Raw genomic sequence first — 26546 nt, forward strand, 5'->3', positions numbered from 1 at the left:
CATTTCTACCAACGTCCAGAATGTTCCAAGAGCGATACTGAAAATATTAAGCACGACAGATCTCAGGATCTTGTATGTTTAAATTCTATGATCTTGCTATATTTACAAAAGCTCAGAGAGCTATGAATAGTGCAAGTATATGGAGTGATACCTTATAGCCTTGTTTCTGTATAGCCCAGGCTAGTCTTCAAGAATCCTCTTATTGAAACAATAGAGGGTGTTAAATTAACGTCTACAGTGTTCCTACGTACGCGTTCGAGTTGTAGATTCCATCTAGGCACACATCTGAAATGTCTCGCGAGGCTGTACCGGACAAGATGACCCCTCCGTCACGTGAAACAGTAAAACGCTGACGACCTACGCCCATCGGGCATCTGTGGGCACTAATTCCTGATGGTGCGCTAAGCGTGATTGATCGCTCCCCTGATTGAACGATAATTTGTGCGGGTGACTGAAGGAAAGCGACAATAAAGACCTCGTCTTTCAAAGTCTCGTAACCGGCTGGTACATTGATGCTCAGTCCAGTGGATGCGCTGGTCATGGCACATTCTGCGCTTTTCTTTGTAGTTCGATACCAGTAAACGATGCCATCCTTTTCAACTGAGTTATAAGGAATTTCTGAGGATCCAGCTTTATACGCGCTAATAAATGGCTTTAACATATTCAGCCACCCGTCGTGCGGCCTATCTTGTGTCAGTTCGGGAAACCAGGATTATATCAGAGCGGCGGAACCTTACATGCCTGCAGTCCATCGCGAAGAACCGTCGTCTGTATGAAGCGATGAAAGAGGTCCAATGTAATGCGATTCACCATAGTCATTCCAGCTGATTATCTCGACAAACTGGGGCCGCAGGTGCAAAATCTCGACCCAGCGATCATACCACAAGAGATCGGACGGAAAAACCCAGTTCTTGTTTAGGGGACGATCTGAAAACTGAGTGGAAAACCAAGGTGAAGCCGCTGCGTCAAATCATTAGCAGTCGCACTACAAAGCTCTCTTGAATTAGCTTACGTGCGATATATGGCTTCCCGTTCAACTCTTGATTGTACATTGTGTCTCCTTCGCGAACGGTGATATTATGAGTGGGGGTTGGGGCTTGGTTGTCACCATTGCTGGGCCAGGCCATCCAATTGAATGCACCGTCTATTGTGTTGAAATCTCCGACACCAGTGTGGAAGTTTGGGGCGAAAAATATGTCCAGACCTGCGGCTGTTCGAATGGACTCAACATTGACGCCATCACCTGCAAAGGAAGACACGAAGACCTTCCCATCAAGTCGGAGCTGTGCAGGTTGATTAGCGTACTGTCTTACCTTGGCACCTATTTCATTTCCCTGTCCTATCCCCCAGTGATTGAAATCGAACGATAAGAATAATTTCATCTCATTATTAGCAGCGGATTCATACGCAAATCCAAGTTGCGTATCAGTAAAAGAATCTGTGCCAATGTTCATAGCGAATGCATCTATACCTGCCTCTCTTGCTCGTCTCATATCGCCGTCGTAGTCACTAACGCCTTGGCGATTGCTCGTGATCCCGGTCTCGTATGTTTATGTCAGCATCATCCTATCGTCTAATCACTCCAACTCACCATGAAATGACAGAACACGAGCTTATCCATCACGCCTCCGCCACTAGCTATCGTTGTTTCCTCGCGACTTGTCAACATCGGGATATTGTCAGAGATTGCGTTCAGATACATAGGTTTTCTGGCCATTCGAACAACCCGCAGGCACGTTCTGTTATCGGAAAAGGCAAACTGTAAAATAAGTACCAGTCTACCAAGAAGAAAGAAATTTTTTTCAAAAATAGGAAATCTGCCCCGACTCTATGTCTGTTAGGTGGGAGTCCATCCAAAACGGGCAAACTACTCAATTAGCACTTCGTGTAAGAACCATAATCAGCACGTTCTAGATCGTGAAACAGCCTTTATCTGACGGCTTTTGGCCTCCTACCCACTTATGTCAAAAAATACCTATCAAGTCAGGAGAATACGATCATCTAAGACTCAATAGTTTCAAACACAGGAAGAGTTTAACCAAGGACGTCTTCTACAGATGACTGATAAATTGCAATACCCTCGCTACGATGCATGTTTTGAGATTCTCTGGCCTTCGGACAGAGCAGCAGTACTCGATCGCCTGTGTTCGCGTGATATTTGGCAGTACTTCAGGTAAATTTTACAGTCTCGTTCTGACCATAACATACGTGCCGCCGCAACCATGTATGTCCCTTCGAACCCGCCCAAAATTGAGGTACTTTGGAAGACGACGCCAGCATAGTCGACCAGTAGCTCTCAGTCTTTTAATTTCAGTAAGAATTAAAATTAATCAATCTCTGACTCCGCACTGTTTACCCTCTACCCGTGTTTGCATGGCATGTGATTTTGCCAGTCACCACAGTCCATAGCTTAGGTAGAATCTCTCCCCCACAGCAATCTCACTCCTTATCCCTCTCACACAGCGGTACTACTGCCCCTACAGTAGCCGTATCCCATCATTATCCATGCAACGTATAATCAAAGCCAAATTGCGAGTGTGTAAATCTACTTTAGCTGAGAATTGTACTGATTGTCACCAAGTGAGTGAGTTACTGTACCTCCATATCCAATATCTCGTTGGTGTGAATGATTAAGCTCGGCAAGACTTTGCTTGGTAATGATTTTGCTGCAAATGTCTCAACTTGTTGTCAGCATATGGCACCTCTAGCATATGTTGTCCAGGAACTGCGGGCATGCACGGAGAGGCAGGCGTTTGGGAAGATTCAGCACCACGTCGAGTACATGAATATGAACACTGATATACTGTAATTTCTGCTCTACAACCAGCCTGACAATCTGGAGCTATTCTGTGTAATAATCGATGTTGGAAGCCCGAACGCCGTGATACTTCATCAACCCCAGTCAGTCATCATGTTCCGCATTATAGTTTGGTCATCGAGCTGCAGATGGCCCAGGGATCAACCGGAGTGAAGGCGGGCCCAGCTTCGCGATAAGTCGTAACATGAGGTGCGAGAATTGGGAGGGAGGTCCACCCCCTCACAGCCACGCACTCACGCTGACCGGCCGCACGGGATCATCGAACACGCTCCGATAGACACTTTCGATCTCACTGAGGTAGTCCTCCACGCTAAACTTCTTCAGCCCCTTACGCTGTAGGAGAATCTCTTCCTCATCCGTGACATGAGTAGCGCTAAATTCTTCGGCCACCTTGTCTATTTGCGCTAGCTCTTTACTGAATGGATGGTTGTCCGTAAAAGGGACATCCTGTGAGGCACGGATGGTCGGGTTACTGCGCGGGGCTACTAATGGCGGGGGCGATATCCCGTGCTGCGAGCGCTGGCGCGCTAACTCTTGGTGCGACCGCTTCGTGTGAGATAAGGCCTGCTGAGGAATCAAAGGGGCGTCGTTGGACGAACGAGACTGGCTGGTCACGGTCGCGGAGCGCTTGGGGAAATAGGATCCAGCATTGTTATTCACGGGGAAAGGGTCACCTGGCGACTCATCAGGAGTGGTGATCGAGGAGTAGCTCTGAGGGGATCCCGTGTCGAAATCGTCTCCCGATCGCAGCGAGGAAGATGAGGAAGAGGTATAGGGTAGGATATCGGGCGTATCGTATGCTAACATATCGGTCGTGGAGATCAGCTGCACGGGGCCTGAGATATTGCTGCGCTTAATAGAGCCGGAGTTGAACCGTATATACCCTTCCTTGCGATAGGGCATGGGGCCGGACACCTCCGGTCGCTTGCTCCGTTTAGTGGAGGCGCGAGTCAGAGTCGACACGTCAATACGTCAACTTGAGTCAATTAGTCAGTAAAAAATTTTAATTAGTTCTGAATGGGGGCAAACAACTTGACAGCGACCCTATAACTTGACAGTTGACATCCATTTAGGCTACCTACCTTGTACTGAAGATCTGGTACCGCGGTTCGCGGGGGTATAGTGCTAAGCCCACTTCGACTCGCGGAGTAACACCTACTACCTTCCGCCAGGAACATGACATGACGGACATTCCTTCTACTGTTGAAATATCTCTCCTTCTACATACATCAACGCTTCCCATTCTGCCACAGCCGGCTAATTAGAGCACAGGAATAAAATTCCAAGCACTTATATGAGAAGCAACTTCTCGTTCCACTCGAATTTGCAATTACTTGAATAGCATTAGTAGACTAAGAGGGATACCGATTAAGTCTCTACCAATTCACAAATACCGAGTTACTAGACTATCCAATGTATCCATTAGGTGTAATAGAATATCGGAACGCATACACTTATTCTTCGGATCCACGTCGGATCGGGAAAGAGTCTTGTGAAGACCAACGCAACGACCACAGGGGGAAACTGAACGACAACCGCCCTCCTCGATACATTGGTATGAACGGTTCCTGGTGATAAATATCTTTGAAAATACGCTTACAGTAGTAGTATCGCGAAGAGACGACGGCATAAATAAAAGACTAGCATCCAGAGGGCTAATACTATCTGCGGACTTTCGTAGTCAAGTCTGGGCTCCTCAGACTCTCGACTAACCTGACCGGTATTGAACACCCGTCAATACAGTAGTTGGTCCAGATCCTAGTCCTACGTAACATAAGGAGCCTGATACCTAGTATGTGGAAAGATCCACCGGACTCCTCTCGGTTTAAGTAATACACTGAAACGCTCACCGTCAGGCATTGTCAAGTCTCCCCTATCATTACATTATCTCCAAATCTTTCCTGTGAATTTAAACTAAATACCCAGTTAAAAATAACACTCGCATTTAACTGAGAGGGTGCTAACGCAGGCCAAACCTTTTACCTTTAAGTCTGAGTCAATCATTGTAGAATGTCAGGTCGCGATCATGATACACTGGCTATATGTATGTCGAGCGCCAGGTATGGTATAGTACCACCATCACTTCTTAAAGGCTTTCATTGTACCCTCGAGTCAAATGGACGAGTAAGGTAATCCGTGAACGATGTTGAGTAGAACAAAAATCTATTCTCTTTTCTCGTGATTAGAGGGATGCTTGACGCGAGGTTCAAATCTATCGCAAATTTCTTACTTTCAGGGGTTAATGGACCTTCATGCCGGCACTATCGCGCGCGCCGCGATATAGGTTTAAAAATACACTTTTGGTTTTTCCCGACGGCATAGCAAGAGCTCAGCGCCTCATTCAGATATCCTCCTATTTTCAAATCCTTTGTCTCACAGGAGAGGGGTTCTCGCTTAGCCGACGCTACCTCAGTCCGCGGACGTTAAAATAACCCTCGTGGTAGCCACCCCTTCCGAGGTTGAATCTAAGAATTTGCTAGTCGAACCAAAAAACTCTACTATATTTTCGAAAGAGAACCTACACTCACACAATTTGATAAATTACTCACATATCTGGAATTATATAATCATATGGGTGACGGGAGAAAAGTCAGTGGCAGAGACCGCTTATGTCTTAAAACTGATTAGTATCTATTCCAGTACTTATAAGCTCGGTTCGCAAGTACTGCCATTTTGTCATCACCGTGCACAGTACCATACGGATCAAGTCACGCTTATAACACGATCATTGTCCGGTATAAATGGTGTGCGCTCACCTAATAGCTGCATCTTCGCCTGTGTAGCAGGAACAACCCAGCTTGAAAGAGCGGTAAATTGTCCTACGATGAGAATGCCAGACTGCCGTAAATACCGTGGTATAAGGATTAAGTAAGTTCTATCGGATAGGTTTCTCTGGCCATGTGAACTAATGATTGAACAATGGTTTCCACTGAAAGTGATAATCAGAAAATCCGAGGGGCTCATCGAACGTTGCTTCCGCCGTTACACTCACTCGGTCGTTCACTCCGCGAAGATCCGAGTCATCAGGAGGAAGTAGAAAAAACACAAAACCTCCACCACTATGAAGAGGATGATTTCTGCATATTCGGTCTTGACGGTTTTGGTTATCCAAAGAGTCGTGATGCCGAGTTTCGCTTCTCAGTCAAGTTCGTTGACGGAGTCGGAGTCATCGTCGAAAGAGGAAGCGTGAGACTTGTGCAGCGATAAGAATCGATCAAACACGTGGTCCAATGAACCCAGATCTCCTGTTGTCTGGTTCAGACTTTCTTGTCCGGATTTTGACAGACACAGTTCTCGTTATACCCCAGCTATCTGCACCAGGAAGCGGCACTGAGGCTTGTGCAAGAAGTAAATGATTCCGCTTCCTGCCCTAGCGGACTCAAATTTCAAGCAAGCTTGTTCTGAATATGAGAAACCATATTATTTTACCCTCCCTTTCAGCTCTTCGGTTTGGGCATGTATTACAAAAGGTGAAACAGAATCCTGTGTGAAGTGGCGACTCGAGTGCAGTTAGATGGCTTTTACTACGCTCCACGAAATCTCACATCCGTGCGAGGCAAATAAGGCCTCACCATCCCAACCCAACTCTTGCCTTCCGTGCCTGTGAGCCAGTAAGAACGGAAGATATCCGCGCACCATATGAGAATAAATCACGATTTTGTGCTCCAGTGTACAATTGTCTTTGAAGCAGTGTAGGGACGTATATAACAGAGTACTTTGTTCACATTGATGGAAAATCAAACAGTCCAGGAAAACCACCGACAATCCTGAGGGACTGGGGCGCACCTAAGGCAGGTGAGCGAGACGCCAATATTCTATCTTATTAAGATCTTAAGTGGCTCTTCCGACCGTGGATGACCCCTATATGATAAGATTCGAAGGTGTTCTTTTCTTTTCGTCGTGTAACTAGAGTAAGAAGGGACGAAGAGGACGAATTGTCCTACAGGATTATTATCATGTATAATGTATAACGATTGCGCAGAGCCACACTGGATCTACAATCTGAAGGCATATATACTTAGCGCCCAATCTCTTTGATATGCTACATTAGCACCTCTTAGCACCTCTTTTCCCTACCCTTTCTCTTTGTATCTCATGCCGGAATTGGAGTTCAGTCTCTAATTCAATCTCCACTTTTTTTCCCACCACTCTAAACATGCCCTCTCAAAGATCTCATCCTCTTCTGCATATTTTCTGTCTTGAAAACGGTAGTTATGTCGGGAATTCTCACAGGCTAAACATGACTGTATCTCTCTCATCCCACATTTCATGACTTGATTAACCATTTGACGAATTGCGCCAATTTTGACATCATACTCGTGAGACTTCATCAACTGCACGGCCAGATGATGGACAAGTAGAGTTTGTAGAGCTCTCCAAATATGAAGCATATGCCCGGCGTCGTCAGATGACAGGTCGCGTTTCTATTATACATGGTAAGACAACAAGACACAGCAAGCGCTTTATGGGCCGCATACCTCAAACCAACAGAATTGGTCATCGGGATGTTCAGTAATTCTGAGTTGGTCCAAAAAATCCCATAAGAGGCCGAAGCCTCGATTAGCACACCCGTAGGGAAAATCTCGCATGGTTTGCAGTAATATTCCTCGAGATCGATCTCCGTCAATCTCAACCTTCTTGAGTCTGTCAATGATATAGTTCCTTAACCACATGCAGCAGGATATTCGGATGGAACTATGAAAGACGATCACATCCCGTTCGAGAAGAGTTTTTGCACGGGCTACCGCTCCATCAGTCAGGGCCTCCCCGTGATTGAAGCCAAAAAACGCATAGAACAGTTGTCGCTCTTTAGATTCATTCGTGTCGATGGCGATGGGCGATCTGCTTCGCTTTGAGGCTAAATGAGACTCTTCTAGTAACTTGAACTCTCTATAAGAAAGTCTTCGCAACGTACAATCGTTTCTCTTCGAGATTCCCTGTGACAATTTTGGTGGCAATGGTGGCTTCCTTGACCCCTGAGGCGGCTTTCGAACCCGTGAAGGTTTAGGACCCGTACTTCCGCTCATTTTCGATTGTCCCTTAATCAGAAAATTACATTAGTCGTCCTTACCATATATATATGGTTCTCTAAATCCCCTGTATATCTTATTAATATTGAATTATAAATCATATTCTTTTTTCACCGTTGTTGGTATAACTGCTTTTAGGATTGCTGAAGTATATGTAAAAAATGATAGTAGTGATATAATTAGCGATGCTAAATACTAGACACCAAAAATAGGTAAATCTACTGTAACTTCGAGGGCCAATTCTGCTTTCCAGACAACTAAGCCCGCCATCTAGTACTCTAAAGTACATACATAATAGTGGGGGATACCCATTTATTTGGATAATATTCGGGGTCTGACCTATTCCGCCATTGACCCACTCTTACCACTAAGGCTCTCCAGCCAGAGCTCTCTACTCGGCGTCTCCTTCGGATCTTTCTTTTAGCTTGGAATCGAGTCTATGGGCGCTGCCGCCATTTATTTGTCTCCCAAGATAGATAAACGTACTAGTACAATATTTCAGTCGAAAGGGTGCCCTATTAAGTACCACTGCTCATGCAGAATCACCTAGATGTAGATATTCAGGTATTACGGGGAAAGTAGATAGGTAAAGATGATAGCAGACTTACTTAGGCTTTTATTTACTTGTTCCTCTTCCTTTTTACTACATCAGCCGGTATGGAATCCTAGACACTTGTCATGTTTCCGAAGAAGTAGGCCCGTAGGGAACAGTGACGGTTTCTATTTATCCTACTAACTATTGACTAATATACTATAAGCCGTTAGAGCCCATAGAGTATAGTACTATATTAAATAATCTCGAATTTACGGTATTTACCAGACAAAAGTAATATTTACCGAAAAAACATGGACACGATTGTGTTATATATATGATATATCTATAGCCCATACTTCTTTCTAGAATAGTCTTGAGTACGATATTACCTAAATTTACATAGGCTATGATTATATATTAAAAGCTGTACCCTGAGAACCAGTAGTAATTAATTTTAAATAAGCTATATCCGTCAAGATCAAATTTCAAATTCTCTAGAAGAAAGGCTTTAGTTTATTTTAGTAACCATGTTACTTTGAATTTAATCATTTTATTATTTCAAGCTGATTTAGGCTCTTACAGATCCCCGGGAAGGTGATAGGGGGAAGGTCATGGGGTGAAGGTCATGGGGTGAAAATTTCATATAGCTTAAATCAAGACGTATCCAGTCGTATCGAGTCGGCGCGAGTCGGCGCGAGTCGGCCGCCCCATGACCTCCACCCCGTGAGTCCACCACCTCCGATATAACTGGGTTTAACTGGTACTAATCCAGTTCATCCGGGTTAGGACCATCCCGTCACCCCGTCACCCAGGGCCCCGGATTTTACGAAGCAGCGCCCTTCCTCAATATTCCTGTTCGGTATCAAATTTACCCAGAATGACAGAAACGTGGTATTACTCGTGCCGCGTGCGTGATTGAATCCAGCCATTTTAGGTATTCTAACTGTCCGTCTTTGTACTCTTCTATAGACTATCCCTTTGATTAATTGAAACGATGCAAATATGACCGAGCCTCGGAATCCTCTTTCGTAAATAAGGAAAGGGGTCAAAAAAGACAAACAGAATCGGAAAACCTGACGTAGTATTGAAATTTATGCACGTGAATGCTATTAGACGCTGAGTAGGGAGGTTACGGAAGGTAAGATTGTCAGAGACGTTCCAACGCCGCCCCTAAGGTTGCTCGGGTCGATCTATGGATGCTCCCACTGGGCTCGCCCTGTTCTTCAGTCATTTATTACCTGAGTTTAGATTCCCTCCTCACGCGTCACACAAAGCAAGTACCGCCGTCGCCCAGTCCACAACCTCTAAACCATGAACACATAATAGGTAAAAAGAGAAAAATTAGAAAGCACTTAGATCCTCATACAAATGACTATTCTTTTATCAATAACATGAGCGCCTCGTCATACTAGCAGTCGAAATATCGCAGGGTATGGTGAGGAAAATACAAGCATTGACCCCCCGTGTGAGTCGGTTGTATTTGGATTCGCTCTGTAGCCTAAGAGGAGCTTAACAATCCTAGTGTGTCCACCCTGGTTTGCCTAAAATAAGGGCCGTATCTTCGCTCTGCGCCCGGGCGGGGGATTCGGACTTGTATCTCAACTTTAGAAGGAATTGTATAACTCGATTGTAACCGTTTACGGCTACTCTGTATAAAGAAGCCACTCGTTTCGATGGCCATAATATAGCTTCATCTTTCGCGATCACATCCACTGCGCATTCAATCATCCGGAGTCTTTGCATAAGGTCCTCCTGACCGTAAGTAGCAGCTATGGAAAGAAGTAATGCGCGGACCTTTCCGCATTCCACCCTCCCGAAGAAACATAGCCACTTCGTAATGCATACCACTTACGGCCGCCTGTATCTGTGGCCTACGTAATCTTAGTACTTCGACCCACCTACACCTTTCAGTGTAGGTGGGCTACGCCCATTCTCTCTTTTTCACCCACTTTTCTCAAGCTTCCAAAATTCGCATCATCAACGAATCTACCACCTTCAAATATCAATCAATATGCCTAAGACCATGAGAACCAGAGACCAGAAGCTAACGGAGGCTGTTGAAGTCTACCACCAAGGTGAAAACCCAAATCTTGCAGAAATCGCGCGGAATCATGATGTCTTGCCTAGTGTCCTTAACCAACGCATTTGATGCGGTAGAGGGGCTCTATCTAGTAGAAAGCCTACTCATAAAGCCCTAAAGGACTACCAAGAGGAAGCCTTGATACTCTGGATCAGGGCTACCACAGAAGTTAGAACGTGACATCCCTTAGAACTTTTTAGCGATTAGTCTCTGTCAATACAAGGAGCCATCTTGGAATCCTCACTCTGGTCCAGACCTAGGCTGAGCCTAACGCTGGCCTTGTAATTGTTATTTGTATCATCATAGGAGTTCCAAAATCACTCCTCGTCTGTTGGCTATGGGCCACAGCCATCAAATGTAATTCGCCGAAAGATCAAAAACAACGGATCAAAACCACCCAAAAGATAAAGCTATTATATTTATGATCCCGATTTGTTTGTAATTTGCGACATGATTTAAACCAATTCATCAAAACGACTCGAAAATTGAGACCACTGTATTTAAGATCTGATCCCAAGCAGGCAGTGTATGTCCGTGACACAGCGTTACCACCCGGCAATCATTGTGATATCTAACGTAACGATTAGTCAATGGCATCTGTCCGCTATCGTACTACCTGTCACTGGCGCGGTCGTATGAAGTATCCGAGACCAAATTTTAGAGACAGAATTTTCACCGAAATCAGTGGGGACATATCAGTATTTGCTGTAAGACTTGAAAAGCTCATCTACTTGAAAAGTTGAAATCAAACATTCTGAACCTCTGCGACGCCGGGGCGAGAAATGACTTCATTCCCGCAGTCGGGTCGACGGCGGTCGGCGCAATTACTGCTGATCAGTTATATGTCTTATTAACGAAAGAGTGAGATGTGGATACCATTCAAGTGATCGTCCACGATATAGTCTTCTATAGAAGAGGCTTTGTGTGGCGAATCGGGCTTTGTGACACATACGTTCCGGCACCTTATACACACGACAGTATTCTATATCAGTCTCGATGATTCTCCTCTAGGCTAATTTGATTGAGGTATCAGTAGGCACGGTTCAGCTTGCCCGTAACTGACTATTCACAATGAAATACAAATTTCACGCCTACTTTCTGCTCGCTAACTTTGAAGAGCAGTTCTATCCAACTGCAGAGACTTTGGAAGTACCCGAAGTCGGTATGACTTACAAGGATGCCACGCTTTATTAAAGCTCAAATGACCGGGCGACAAAGAGGGCGGATTAGGTCTTATCGGTAGCGTTTGGCTAATAGTATTAGAAAGCAAATATTCAAAGCGGGTATATATTATAAGAGCTTCCTGAAAATTAGAGATACCGGCATTGAAAGTAGCACTTAATTCTTCAGGCATATGGAGTCCGCTGAATGACCATGTATTAGCGCAAATCATTCTTGACTCTGCCTCTGGTGGTTTAGAATGTGTAACTAGACGGGCACCCGAAAGCATACCTAATTTTTTCTAGCGATTAAGCACAGAGGGTAGTCGCCGGTGCAAGACATTCCTCAGGGGCATTTCACTGAAAAATATTCTATCAATAACCCCGATAAAGGGTAAATCTTCGATGAATGCTTAGTAATGTAATCTTCTAGTCTCTCTGTGCCAAAGACGTTCCGATACCTTTCATTGATCTAATTTTAAGAGTATTTTGCAACTCTCGTCGTATGATCTCCTGCAACTGGCCAAGTCCAATGAAAGCAGCCTGCCGTACGGTGGTGGCCACGAGGGATCGAATGGACGGCGTTTGTGGCGATGAATGTGCGTGACTATTTGGCGGTATAAGTGTGTACTCAGATTGCCGCCGCGAACATCGTCGATACCGAGTTCGAGAAATTTGCTTTTTAATCCGCGGACGATTGCTGAGGTCATGTGTAATAATATGATAACGTACGGTTCGATGTATTCTAGCTTCTACTCTGGACACACTGCCCCGTCTCTTGATCAAACTTATACGGTGCACTGTTCTTACCGTTCTTGTCATATCAGCTATGATAAATGTCCGAGGCTCACCAGTCACTTCAGGCTCACCAGTCACTTCCAGTAATGCCAATGATGTACATTATATAGAGGGTGCTCTGAGAGCTGAAAAGAGGCGCGATGACGAGAGCAGTCCAATCAGTAATACTTGCGTTGGGAATTTTCGACGAAGAGAATTGATGGTAGGCCAGTATTCACGCTGTTGTAGCTTGCCGTGTTGGTCCCAAAACGGTGGTGACGGAAATCGACTACTAGCCGCAACCTTAATAGTAATAGCTATCGGAATTTCATCAGTCCGCGACAGAAACTCAATTTGTCTTGACACGCCTCGCTCAGAATTCGAAGGTTTTCAGATCTCCATTCCTGCCAGTAGAAGCTATGTGTTCCTGTTTGAAACGGAATGCTATTTATGCGCGAATACGACCATCATCGAATTGAGCCGCGTGTGCGTGAAATTCTTTCTTTTCGCTGACCGGAATCAAGCATTTCTATGGTACATTTACATTCGCTACATTGTTCATTACCTGGGACGCAGTCGATGCAGTAAAGGCGGTTGAATTTATAAAGTTAACGAAGCTCCTTGGCCATTTTCGGGGCACACGGAGAACTACGCGGCAGCTCCCTCCCGCCACTGCTTGACAGTAATGAGATACGGCTACGGTAGGGGTAGCAGTATCGATGTGTGAGAGGGATGAGGAGTGAGATCGCTGAAGGGGAAATATTCTACCTAACCTATGGACTGTGGTGAGTGGCAGAATCACATGCCATGCAAACAGACAGCGTCCTCGGAACCTCAAAGATGAGATGATAGTGTAAAGATCCAAACTCTGGCAGACCTAAATGAGATAAGCGCGGGGAGGTCCCTCCATGACAGCAGGAATCTGAAGGAAAGCGAGCCTCGGCCCCAGGTAGCGAGCCTCCGGTACATTGGATCCAAGACCTGACAGATCCGAGTGTGATATATGATAATGATCAGAATAATCAGAAGAATCAGAAGAATCAGAATAATCAGAAGAATCAGAAGAATCAGAAGAATCAGAAGAATCAGAAGAATCAGAAGAATCAGAAGAATCAGAAGAATCAGAAGAATCAGAAGAATCAGAAGAATCAGAAGAATCAGGATAATCAGAATAATCAGAATAATCAGAATAATCAGAATAATCAGAATAGGGGAAATAGGAACATAATACTTTTCAACAGCGTCGCAGTAGGAGGGTAATCGCCGCAGCGGTAGGCTATGACAGAAAATGGTGAAAGGTACACCACCAATGATCCATCTAATATGATCGCCGGACATTCATGTTTTGTAAATCTGTTGAACTATCATAAATAGGAGTTGCCGACACTTCCAGAATCAACTCAACCAAAAATTTCAAGCCTATTTTTAGCTCAAGTATTGAGCCGACGGCCCTCTTAAATAGCCCAGAAGAAGAATCTACTCAAAGTCGATATCCAGCAATGCCTGAAATGAGTTCCTCTATATACTCTCTACACCAATCGTGGAAACCCCGGATACAGATACCTAGGACGGATCCTAGGAACTCAATTTTCGGTTTGGGTTCTGCAAATTTGAAAATTGAGACCGATACGGCCGCGTTACCAGTCAGCGACCTCACAAAGGCAAAGAAGAGCGACCCTACAAAGGCGGAGGAGGAGATACAGAGACTATCATCTTGTCTTGAAGAGACGCAGGAGGCCATAAAAACCTTGCAAGGTGAGACGGAGCAGATACAGGACATGGTCCTCAAAGTCGGAGGAAACATGAAGCGTATGCTTGAAATAATTGAGTCCAATTTGTAAGAACCTCGCTACACCCAAAGAAACTTGAACGAACTAACGCCGAGACGTCTTAGCAGCCACTCCGATGGCCAAAGCACAACTCTTTTGAGTGATTTCTCTAATCTAGGAGATATTCGGTGGTGACAGTCATAGGCCTAGCCGACTGGATTGATAGCGCGATGGAGTCAGGGTTTCTCACACATAGAATGAGAACATAGAGGCCACTCCAATTGTGAGGAGCTAGGGTAGACCCTGTTTGAGACACAAACCAAGATAAAGCTAGTTCGAGTGTTTCTCTCTTCGATGGTTATTGAGGATAATAATTTTTGGTCCATTCTCGCACTACTATTTCTTTCTTCTCAAGCCAATCCTAGACCCTCCCACAGCTTCGAGGATTTTCCAAAATCACGGCAGTAATCTGGATAGTATAGTATGACTAGATCTCGAGTTGAATAAGGGAATAGGTTTGGTCAGCGCTCGAATGGCCCAACTAATGCGGAAACAATCCAATTACAGTGAAAGATTCCGGACATCTCCTCTTCTGCTGGCCGCGACGACCTAATTCCCTGCCCAGGTGTTGCTGGTCTTAATATTGCATTAATCAGATTATATTGAAATTCACTCTGAAGATGAAAATTATTTTCGCAGCACATTCAAACCTGCCAATCCAATTACTGGACCTACTACTGAATTCCTAAAACGCGAGAGCATCCCATCCAGTACTTATGCGAGTGGAATGATGCGTTGAAATCCTGGGTTTTTTGGATGAAAGACGCTATCTGGACTCAGTTATAAATTTCACCCGTCGAACGGTCCTCATTATGATAGACTTACGAAACCTGATCTGTTGTCTGCTTCACTTCACAAACGTTCGGGCTAGGGGATATGGATCTGCGATAAGCAAACCTCGAGATATCTCTTTAACTTCCCAGAATCCGCAACCATGGTCTGCTTACCCGGCGGATGCAATATTTTCTAACGAAGGATTTGGTAGTCCAACACAGTCAAGTGGCTCTGGTGTTTCTTACATAGGTAACGTCGGTCGCCCATACGGAAGTAACATCATTTCCATCTCCCCTGCAGAGGTTTCCAAGTACCAGTACGTCGTTAGATTCAGCCAAGCTTCTGCAGAGACCTGGTATGTCGCAATTTGGAACAAAATTGGTCCGGACGGACAGTTGACTGGATGGTATGGAAATGCTTGTCATTCTTTCACTCTGGCGCCGGGAGCAATCCAGTACATAGCATTCGCGGCAGACTCTCAAGGTGGCTGGGCCGCTTCTGACACGAACACTATTCCAAAAGATCAGTACGGCGGTTACGCTTCTACTTGGGGTGAATTTGATTTTGGATCGTCCACAAATCGAGGCTGGTCGGGTTTCGATGTCTCAGTAATACAAGCACAAAGGGCACAGCTCCAGATACAGGGAATGAAGATTTGCTCGGTTGTCAGGGAGACAATGTGCTCTTCCACGACCTGGGATGCTAAGATCATAGATAATGCCTATACCAGCTCAGTTGCAGACATAGACGGGATTGGAGGAGCCTTAACCCCTGGCCCCGTGCGGCTAGCGGTCGATCTTGGCTTCGACGGGTGAAAACATGGAATTCAAATTCTCCGGCACTGATGGCTTGAAAATGGTCTATTTGTGAATTCTAAATTGTCCTACAAATACCCTGACATCCTGGAGCTGTCTACTTGATGGAGAGAACTTTGACCATCGAACACCAGAGGATAGGGCTGTTGCTCGGTCTGGATGGGTTTCAAGATATTGTGGGCCCTGATTGTCTCTTTGAAACTCCATCCACGTTCCCTCCATCGCGAATTTTAGGTCTATAAAGCTAGTCCTATACAGCAGGTGTGCTTGTTCTGGCGCGTTTTATCTGAGGATCTAGTGGGTAAATTTCATTCAATTTCACTTTCACGTTCGCTCTGTTCAAATTATTTTACGAGTCAAGGGATAGTCAGATCAATGAGTAGAGGTGACCGAGTATTGTGGTTGACTCGGTGACCGGCGTAGTTTGTTGATATCTGCTTAGTCGATGGTCCGGCCCTACCTGCAGCGGTGGTTGTGGTGGAGGCATCACTGAATCCCGCGATGACTGAGATAGCTTGATCAATAGAGACGGCACCCGTGAACGGAGTAGGTCCGGGGATGGTGTAGCTGGCCAGCGACCGGAAGATGTTAACCAAAATACCGGAGTCTGTTGGACTGTATAGATCAGAAGGAGCAGAGATAACAAAATCTGTACCTCTTGAGTGACTTGCGCTCAGGCCTGTAATAAATTTTGTCGGGACACCTCTCCCGCTCCAAGACAGATTAATCGTAGCTATCTATTCTAAATAGCGTGTATTGACTCCTCTGGAGAATATTCGAGCCGCTCAAGTGGTTCAGGGGAGGATCGAGATCGTTAACGAAGTGATTGTCTTCTATCGTGGACCCCTTCCCTCAGAATAAAGTAGTCTCTTTCTGCTGGCTCTTTGTCTTCGCAATTCTAATACATACTCAGCATAGGTAGAAGTACCGCATACCTCGTGTCTGCCGTAAGCGCGGCTTGTCACGAATATGCGAACGGGTTTTGGTCCACGAATCACGATATCTGCGTCGAATGTATTTCTTGGACGGGCTTACTTTTCGCTCTGAGGTGCAAGACGCTGCTAAAAAGCCCAGTCAGCGTTATCAGAGAGGGGTTCCCGGCAACGAAAATTCCTTATGAGCTCAATATAGATCTGTGAAGAGCTTCGCCTTCGGTAACATTCAGCCGGCTAGGTTATCAACGTAATTCACACCAGTACTGTAGCCACGGTAAGCTATCGAGCCTTGATGCGTCTGCCCAGGGAGCCAATGAAACTCGGAACGCTCACAGCCCTAGGCCTTTGTATCTGGCACCTTCGAAATTCTATATCGAGAACAGACATGCCGTGAACAGGTCGAACGGCTATCGCATGTCAAGGTAGCAGAGACTCTTGTTCTCCGGGTACTGCTTACCCTCACGATCGTAATTTACATATCGCCTCCCTCGACAGTAATACCGTGGCAGGTAGTCTTTATGGCTTTTGTTAGAACCGGAAACCCTGCCTGTACTATCTATCTGGTGTGTACGATGACAATGCGCTTCCAGTTCAAATCCTCTGAGTTGGTCGGCTGACAGTCTTTCCCCACAGTTCATGACTGCTACACCCTACCCGCCTTGACCATGGAATCTTCCTCAGTGACCGCCTGTATGGGCTGTTGAAAAAATAACTGTTAAAAGAAGAAAATCGTATGAGAAACTGATCGCACTGCTAGTCTCAGCCTTGTCATTGAAGATTGGAGTCGACGGTTCAACCTTGTCCGCGGCACGTCGAGAACTAATAGGTCTTCTCCAACTGCCCTCTTTCGCTTTCTTGTACCAAGTTTCAACATTTAGCAATACTATTCCCTCATCGTCCGTCCACCATAGACTCATGGCGGGGCAAGTCACTGCAGTCGAGCCGGTAAGTAAAGTTGGAGCCTTCCACTTATCCAAGTTATTATCTTACCAGAAGCAGAGAATACTTTTGATTCGTTGATCGAAAGCCATTCTTCGACCTTTAAAGCCGGCTGCAAGAATTATGAGAGAAATCGCGGAGGAAAACCACCCGCACATTTTGACAAATAATTCTATGCGGCAAAGAAACAAGACTTCCTGTTAATTGATGAGTTTGATACCAGGATTACAGCTACACATGCAGCCACTATGGGGTGTGACTCCCTCTGATATTAGAGCGCGCATCGAGAATTTTGCTGCTGCTTATCCGCGAAATGAACTGTTTACTTTGACTATATCTCATAGCGATCAGGCTTCACTGGTCAACCCTGACCATAGGATGACTTTCAATTTCCCTTCCTGGCTCGATGCCGAGATTTCGCAAACGCTACCGAATATGACACTAGCGATAAGTACCATGGATAAAGCGAAGATCGTCGCCCCCCATGATATGCTGTCGCGTGTCTTGCGCGTGGCTTGGGCTCCACATTCTTCTCCTCTGCCACCGTCTAGCCGAGCCAGTCTCGCTCAACATATCGATCAGTTGGATATTAGCAAACAAAACACCTAGGATATACTTGCTGTGTCTTGCCCCCTGATACACCAGCACGAAATCTTTCTGCACTCGCTGTAGGTTCTCCGTTTCTCACAGACATGAACTTCCTTGAAAATCTCTCACTCAGCAAGGATGTCTGTCAATTTTCCGAACTCTACAACCATCATGCCGGGCTAAGCCATCCTGCATCGATAACTATCGCACATTCCCCAGTTCCGGTGTTCTCGCAATCCAAACCATGTTGTTTCAATGACCTCCATTACCCTAGTTCTTTTATGCCGAGAGAATACGAATGGGAAATTACAAAGGAGAAGTGGACGGTGATTAGGTACAGAAACAGAGTGTCGTCTATTTGGCTGAATGCAACAAAGGAGATAAATCTAACTCCGATAACCGGCGAGAATTTGAGCGCCAACATCTGATTTTTATAACTTGGGATGAAAGATTATCAGTCAAACTACTGAGTCGACATGAGCGAATGGCCCTACACGACTTCGACTGCGCCTAGATAAAGTCAACCATAGCGACTCTGTCCAATTTTACCCGTGTACGAATGACAGCAGCCGTCCAATAAGACGATCCCGCATGTGAAGAATAAGTAAATTGATTTCAGATTAAAGAGGGTCAAACAGACGATATATCACTAAGGAATACAAATTTTGCTATGGGCGATCCGGACGGTGACTGTCTTAAGTGGTCGCTCTTACCGTCTCTTGATATCAAAATCGGCCGTTCTTAAGCCGACGCTATACTAGGAGTCGTATGACGACTGGCTAACCCCTTAGACTCATTACATACCAATCAGCATTGATGCACGTGATTTTTCTGAGATTGTACGGTACCTGACGCAAGAGCGGGAAGGTCCAGATTTAGGGAAATGCTTCGCTCAGGACAGTTATGAGTGGTCTCGTCGCGTGCTGCGCAATGAAGACCTTAAAGTGATATGGTGGAGACTGATGCTGGAATACGGAAGGTTGATCATTGACGATCGCGAAATAATGTCTTTTAGTGTGATCATGACCTTATACCAACCCCGCCTCAATTAATAACAATTTCTTTCTCCGGAGATGCCAAAAGCCTGCTTGACTAGGTTAAAGCACTATGAGTCTGTACCCAATCGCAGAGAGTTTAGGCGACATTTGCTTTCGATTATTACGCGCGGTGCTCTTGGCCTGGCCAGATATTGAAGGAGCTGTGATGAACGAGCAGGTTACTTTCGTCAGCGTCTTAGACAGGAGCTTTGATGGTAGCTTTCCGCTTAACGCCGTGCGTGGTCTGACCGTTAGGAATGCTTAGCCCCCGCAGCAGTCTTCTCGGCTTCACGCCATGCTTTGAAAAATGAGGAGCCCAGCAATTCCCTTCACAGTTACCGTATCATGATTGAATCTTCTCGTATTAGAAACATATAATAGGTCGATTGACTCAAGCGACTCGTATGTCGAATGACGAAGATTCAGGACGTCAGTTGAATACTTGAATAGCCAAGAATACAGGAAGTGTGGTTTCCTTCATGAGAGACTCCTAAAATGACAGGAGTCTGACTTACTGAGACGGATAATCGAATCTGAGTTACGGCTTATCGAGTCAGATATATAAGTCTACTGCATATCAAAAGTGATGAGATACGGCTACGGTGGGGGCAGCAGTATCGATGTGTGAGAGGGATGAGGAGTGAGATTGCTATGGGGGAGAGATTCTACCTAAGCTATGGACTGTTGTGAGTGGCAGAATCACATGCCATGCAAACAAAAAACAACCTGAATGAACGGTAAACCGTCTCCACGACATTGCTCAATAACTTGCTCGCGCAAGAACCGAACAGGCTCATGGCAGACTGCAACGGGGTATGCTGAGCCCTGAATCCGTTCGGAATGTACCCAGGTTGGAGAGAGGTCTGAGTTGAAAGCAGTGACCTTGATCTCCAGTTGTGTCCTGCATATCACATTCAACCGCCGTCCGATATATCTCATGATCTGCGAAAGATCAGTCGAATCGTGCATCAAATCAGGGCCTCGCCAAGCTCCGAAATAAGATGTATAGACGTCGTTCACCTCGAGAAAATGCTTGATCAAAATTTTAGTCGTCACCGAGTCGGACGCACTGGGCAGGTTTCTTACACCAGAAACAAGAGGAGGTTGCCAACTCTCGTGGACCCAGTCCGGGATGTATGACCAGACATTCCTTGTCGAAGGCACGGAATGTATGGCGGAGTCGTGCAGTAGGTATCGGCTACTCCGTGTAACAGCGCGGCTGGTAGTGAGATCTTTGAGATACATCTCGTCCCCGTGATAAGCTTATCGTGAGCGGCAGAGTCGCCGAAAGAATATAAGATTACAAGTGTACCGCCCCTCCCTTCTAATGCGTGGAGCAAGAAGTAGAAATTGTAGTAGGGTACTCTGATATCCACCGATTATATCAATATTCTCAACTCTATATACGGGGGAGACCCCCGTAGACCCCCATCAACGGGCCAACGGCTAACGCAAATTAAATCATAAATCTATAAGACCATAACGCAAGTAAAGTTGATTATCAACTTGCGGGAATACCCATGGGGCCCATATAGGTACTTGGGTTTGGGTCAGAATTTAGGTTTTGACTATGGGGCCTACCGCCTACGGTTATTCCTGTGGGTATGGGTATTCCCACCTACTTGGGTATGGGGAATTCCCATGGGTCTGATAATCTGCAAATGGGTATCCATGGGAAGGGTCGTTTTGCGTCTTTGCCGATGGGGGCCCGTATTCCCACCTCTACATATGATATCAACTGTTGATATTATTAGACAAGAGTCACGTGATAAGTCACCCGAGAGTCGAGACATAAGGACCACGTGATGCGAGAGGAGATTAAGACTGATCACAGAATCACAAAGCAAACATCTGGAAGACATCACGTGATATAACTCTAGGGGCGGTCAATTCTGCCACAGCCAGCTAATCAGAGCGCAGGAATAAAATTCCAGGCACTTACATGGAAAGCAATTTCTCGTTCCACTCCAATTTGCAATCAAATCACGAAGATGACCTAACGTGCATCCGTCCACAACAGCTTGCCGCCCTCAGGCCCCTCACTGCTTGTATTTAGCATACTTTGGAAAACACGGGGGAGAAAATTCAAGATCATGCGTCAAAAAGCTCCTCAAAAATGCTCAAACTAAGGTTTTATATAATTGTGTCTCTTCAGAGACACAACAACAATATTCTAGGCTAACTTCTTTACTTCTAGGATATACGCTTACGGGAGGGGGGGCATCAGATAGTATTTTTTTTCCCTAGGGGAAGGGGTTCTGCCAAAGCGGTCTGCGAAGTACAAATCATGTGACCCACAGACCGAATCTTGGTTCTGTGGCAGCGACGCTAGCCTGTAATTAGCTAGACTCGACGGATCTAGCACGATACTGGCTGCGGATCTGACTGCTTTATTAGCTGCGACGCTGGCTGCGTTCCTGGGTACGACGGCTACGTGACTGGCTACGTTACTGGCTACGATACTGGCTACGATACTGGCTACGATACTGGCTACGTCATTGGTTACGTTACTGGCTACATTACTGGCTGCGTTACTGGCTGCGATACTGACAGCGGATCTGGCTGCGTTCCGGGCTGCGGATTTGGCTGCGATACTGGCTGCGGATCTGGTATAAACCTGGCGCAAATCTGGCTATAATGCTGGCTCGGTGTAATTATAGGTAAGTTAGGAATCGGATTTACAATGTTGTTGTGGCCTCTGACGAGACACTTTTTCAGTCCTAAGACCACGTTGGTCCTCGGATGGCTAGTAATTCCCATTTGAACAGCAATCACCTTCAGCTTTGGGTATACTTTATCGTAAGAACCTTGTCCATCGGAATCAAGGTCTACGTGGCTGCTACGGCGTGGCCGAACAAGTTGCGATACCATACTATATATACCGGACTCTGGGCAGTATCCGCAACGGCGGATATTAGTGATCTTTTATGGTCTTGTTGGTTAGTGTCCACCCAGAACGCTTCCGTGACAGTGGTAGTTCTGTCATCCAACCGTGGCCCATAGCGAACCAGGTATTCGAAATGAAGACATCAGAATCCTGTCAAATTTTTATCTCTGCACACAATTTGCGTCAAAAGGTGCACGATTTTCCCTCTCTATTACCAGCAGGGATTGCTGTATCCTCGTTCATAGTTTTTTCTCTGGGTACTTTCTTCGTGGATTAATTCGAACCCATAAGTCAATATTACGTTACACGCTGAACGTGATGGCGACGTACTGTAACAAGCGTATCAAATTGTAGAATTTGACCAATTGATGAGTCACGCAAGGCACTCAACCTGAGACATGATGTGTTACCTATGACATCTGTATCGCAGGCAGGCCGTAGGTCAGATTACCTGTTGGCTAGACAGAAATTCCGAGTCTATGAGGGTCTGATTTCCAGCAACTGAATCTTGGAGTCTAGTAGTGACTCCACTAATTAGTTTCCACAACAGAGATAGTGACGTTCTATAAGTCTTTATCCCCCTTGTCCCACCGCCCTTCCAACCGCCCTTCCAACCGCCCTTACGAGCTAATCAAGCTCAAGAGCTGAAGGCACTCCGCGAATTGAACGTGGGTTTCCGGACGGCGGAGATCGAAAACAGGGCACGGTGTTGAAAATTTTCGGAACGTCACTGTACATGAAGATCCCGCGTACCGAGTCTCCAGGGGAGTCCAGGGCTCGTGGACTCGCCGCTTGGAGTTCGCTGAATGGTCCTTACTCGATTGAACCGGATAGGTAGGCTTTAGCTGCAACTTCTACAATTCACGATGCCGGAAGAGGCAGAGGCAGAGGTAGAGGCAGAGGAAATGATTCTGACGACCAAAATAATCAATATGAGTCTAGTCGCTGTCGAGGATGCGGTCGCGGAAGAGGCCGAGGACGAGGTGCCCCTCGTTTTTGTTCCTTCTATAATCGTCCGGCTGGTCACACCAGTGATGAGTGCTGGGACAACCCCAGAAACAAAGGAAAAGGCGAGTCGCAGGGTGGGCCTGACGCGGCTGCTACGGATACCACCGCGGATGGTTCAAAATCTGACTCGAAAGATGGGGAGTAATCGACCAGGAAGGCGTCTTCAAAATTTACAGAACTTGGTGCATCTGCCGCCAGTATTGGATTTGCATTTTCAGTCCATGTTGCGGCTGCGCTAGCTGAAAATGGTCGACATGCGCGGCTGGTTGATTCTGGCGCAAAGGACCGTATCACGCCATACCGCGCGAGTTTCATTCGTTCTACGCCTTTCGTCACCCAGGTCAACCTGCCTGATGGTCACCATGTTCACATCGAAAGATACGGTGATGTTGTGCTCAATCTTCCCAATAACGAGAGTCTTACGGAGCTCACATTGCCCAAGCCTTGATGTATTCCATGTGAACCTCATCTCATCATGGCAACTGACCGACGACCCAAACATCTAGACTGGATTTGGGAAGGACCATGGCTCACTCATCAAGGGGGTCAATTAATCGTTACGGCGCGTCAAATCAACGCCCGATGTTGGGTCAACACATGCGCCGGAGACAGCCAGGTTGATATACTTCTGCGCATAAGCAGTTGTTCTGGCCTTCATTAAAGAATCCAAGTATCAACTTAACTCTGCAGCTTCCAAAACAACAAAAATCAAGCCGAATTCAATGTATCTGGCTCACAAAAGAGCCTGTCACGTAGGCGAGCAGAAAATGAAGCGCATGCCTGAATATGCCGCTGGCATTTTGATTCCAAAGAACACTGGCACTATTACACTCAGTCCTCCCTGAATTAAAGGAAGGCTAGGGTAAGCGTATCAAGACCACGGCTGATCAGAAGCTGCACACTGATATTTGGGGTTTATCATCAATTCAAGGCGTTGGGGGCCACAGACTTCTCTCTACGATTACTGATGGTGTGTCTCGCTTTTGTTAGGCCTTTCCGTTGAAGGCTAAGAGTGAGGTCTCTGATAAAATACGCCTTGCGATGAATTATCTGTCCACCCAATTCAACTACACTGTCAAATGATTCTCGACGTTAATGCGAAAGAACACCTTGATATTCAAGCTTTCTGCGAAGAATCGAGCATTGTATTGAACCTCGTCCCGCCATACACTCCGCAACTGAATGGTGTTGCGGAAATCAAAAATCGTTACCTCAATCAACCACTTGTGGTCATTCTTACAAAGTATCAGCTTTCAAGCACCTTTGGAGTGAGCTGCTTTTAGAGATTCATTAGACCATGAACCGTCTGTGGCATCCGACCATTGATATGACGCCTTATGTTTCTATGGCAAAAAGCCAGATAGTTTGAATCTCCGCGTCCTTGGCTGCCAAGCATAGTATTTGACTCCGCAGGAACAGCGCGTTGATAAGCTTTGTCCGCACATGGCCGAGTCTAGATTGATCGAATACTGCACCGATGGCTATAAGCTTTACGATGTGCATTCCAAACGCGTTGTCCCATCGAGGAACGTCATTTTCAACGAGAACGTTCTGAAGGATCTACCAAAGCCGGACTATGATCTTAATGTAGACCGGCAGCCTCTGGGGTAGCTGGACCCTACTGTCGATCAACGCAGACACACGCCTGTCGAGTTCCTTGAAGATCAACTTGTTGAAGACCACCAGATATACCTGGTTACCGAAGAAACGCCACGGTCGGTGACTTTAAGCCCTGTTAGTACAACGAACGAGCTGCCAATTTTGGAAAGACTATCACCTCCAGAGACTTCATTTGAAGTGAAGTTTCAGAGTCAGAAAGTGCGTGACGAAATCGTCCAAACTCGACCAGAAATTGATCAAATTGAAGCTGAAAATCATCCACCTCTTCGACGTTCAACACGCATGCTCACCAAATAACGCGCGGCCATTGAATTCAAGCAGTATCTCGCGTTCAGAAAGCGTTAATTTGCTGCATAGGTTAACGACATTGAGTACGCAATATATTTGATTCGGTGCATTAGAAACCGCTTTCGCATCTTCTGCTGCAAAAGCCTGCTCAAACGTCACATGAGCTAGACGGCTGACAGGACATGAAGGAAAAATGCACTAAAAAGGAGCATGTTAAGGGGGTTGAACCAGCGCACAAGAAGATGCAAAAGCAGCTGAAAGTTAGCACTTGGTGTGTGGTTGATCGTCCTTCGAAAAGGAATCAGAAGATTGTATTACTACTTCGATGGATCCTCCGCGTCAGGTATAACGGCACTTACAAAGCCCGTCTGGTGCAAAAGGCTTCAAACAGCGCAAAGGAATCGATTATCTTGATGTTTATACCAGTACGGCTAAAGCTTCATGATATTTTGCGCAATCGCAGCCCAACACGTTCGAGATATGCAACATATCGACTACATTGCTGCGTTCTTGAACGCCGAATTGATAGAAGAAGTTCAAATAAATCTTCTTGGAGGTTTCAAAGAATCTGGCAAATACGGCCTCCTTTGGAGATTTTGTACGGGCTGAAACAGAGTCTCCGCGAATCGAATATGGTATAACACCGATCATGGGGCTCTATTGGCTATTGGATTCAAATGCCTATAAGCCGATCACTTCGTCTTCTCAACACGAAACGCAAGCTCTACGGCCTTCTACATGTTGATGATATTTTTATGATTAGTTCCACCTTCTGACGATGCGCGAGACTGGCTGAAGGACCAAATGAAAAAGACATTCCACATCACCGATAACGGTCAAGTCAGCAGATTCCTTGGAATTGATATCATTCAAATGGACAGCCGATTCTTTTTTTCGCAGACGGCATATGCGCGCAGGGTATCGAATAGATTCGGGACTTCAAGATGCGTATACAGTGCCTACGCCCTTGTATGAGAAGGAAGTCTTACGACCGCGTGAGGACACTGCATCGCCTGATGAAATCGAGCTTTTCTGAGATATGATAGGCTCATCGATATCGCTCATGGTCAACACGAGACAGGAGATCTCATTTCCAGTCACTAGGCCGGCCGGTTACGCACACAACCTTCCACCCAAGCATATGTCTGCGTTAAAACACATCAGTCCATATTTCAACGGGTCTGAAAGTCTATGTGTCACATACTCATACTCGCCCAGTAGCCTATTCGGCTTCGTTGACGCTGATTGGGCTGGTAAGCATGCTGACTCTTGCATGTCTACATCTGGCTTCGTGTTCAAGCTTACGAACGGCCCTATCACTTGGGGTTCTAAGAAGCAGACCTGCGTGGCTCTCTCGTCTACCGAAAACGAGTACATTGCAGCCCCTTAGCTGTACAAGAAGTGGTGTGGTTGCAACTCTTTGTGA

At 45.9% G+C, this 26546-nt stretch overlaps 6 protein-coding genes across 6 annotated transcripts; 4 read left to right on the plus strand and 2 right to left on the minus strand.

The window, feature by feature from the left end:
* Positions 1–232: 232 nt before the first annotated feature.
* Positions 233–1669, minus strand: N7539_008605 (glycoside hydrolase family 71 protein; the record flags this gene model as incomplete). Its single annotated transcript, XM_056938200.1, has 4 exons — positions 233–683; positions 738–960; positions 1013–1541; positions 1592–1669. The coding sequence occupies 4 exons, from the start codon at positions 1667–1669 to the stop codon at positions 233–235; spliced, it is 1281 nt and encodes a 426-aa protein (XP_056786582.1).
* Positions 1670–3037: 1368 nt separating this feature from the next.
* On the minus strand, positions 3038–3721 carry N7539_008606 (uncharacterized protein; the record flags this gene model as incomplete). The annotated part of the gene is made up of 1 exon (XM_056938201.1): positions 3038–3721. The coding sequence occupies one exon, from the start codon at positions 3719–3721 to the stop codon at positions 3038–3040; it is 684 nt and encodes a 227-aa protein (XP_056786583.1).
* A 13373-nt stretch (positions 3722–17094) lies between these two features.
* Positions 17095–17862, plus strand: N7539_008607 (uncharacterized protein; the record flags this gene model as incomplete). Its single annotated transcript, XM_056938202.1, has 3 exons — positions 17095–17316; positions 17492–17698; positions 17755–17862. Coding segments are annotated over 3 exons (537 nt in total), but the record flags the coding sequence as incomplete, so codon positions are not given.
* A 522-nt stretch (positions 17863–18384) lies between these two features.
* On the plus strand, positions 18385–18794 carry N7539_008608 (uncharacterized protein; the record flags this gene model as incomplete). Its single annotated transcript, XM_056938203.1, is given in 2 exon segments — positions 18385–18606; positions 18621–18794. The coding sequence occupies 2 exon segments, from the start codon at positions 18385–18387 to the stop codon at positions 18792–18794; spliced, it is 396 nt and encodes a 131-aa protein (XP_056786585.1).
* A 156-nt stretch (positions 18795–18950) lies between these two features.
* On the plus strand, positions 18951–19332 carry N7539_008609 (uncharacterized protein; the record flags this gene model as incomplete). Its single annotated transcript, XM_056938204.1, has 2 exons — positions 18951–18994; positions 19092–19332. The coding sequence occupies 2 exons, from the start codon at positions 18951–18953 to the stop codon at positions 19330–19332; spliced, it is 285 nt and encodes a 94-aa protein (XP_056786586.1).
* A 3738-nt stretch (positions 19333–23070) lies between these two features.
* N7539_008610 (uncharacterized protein) lies at positions 23071–23357 on the plus strand (the record flags this gene model as incomplete). The annotated part of the gene is made up of 2 exons (XM_056938205.1): positions 23071–23196; positions 23244–23357. The coding sequence occupies 2 exons, from the start codon at positions 23071–23073 to the stop codon at positions 23355–23357; spliced, it is 240 nt and encodes a 79-aa protein (XP_056786587.1).
* Between the last annotated feature and the right edge of the window lie 3189 nt (positions 23358–26546).

This window comes from Penicillium diatomitis (genome assembly GCF_028827545.1).
Source record: "Penicillium diatomitis strain IBT 30728 chromosome Unknown utg000013l_segment0_segment0, whole genome shotgun sequence".
Lineage (NCBI taxonomy): Eukaryota > Fungi > Ascomycota > Eurotiomycetes > Eurotiales > Aspergillaceae > Penicillium > Penicillium diatomitis.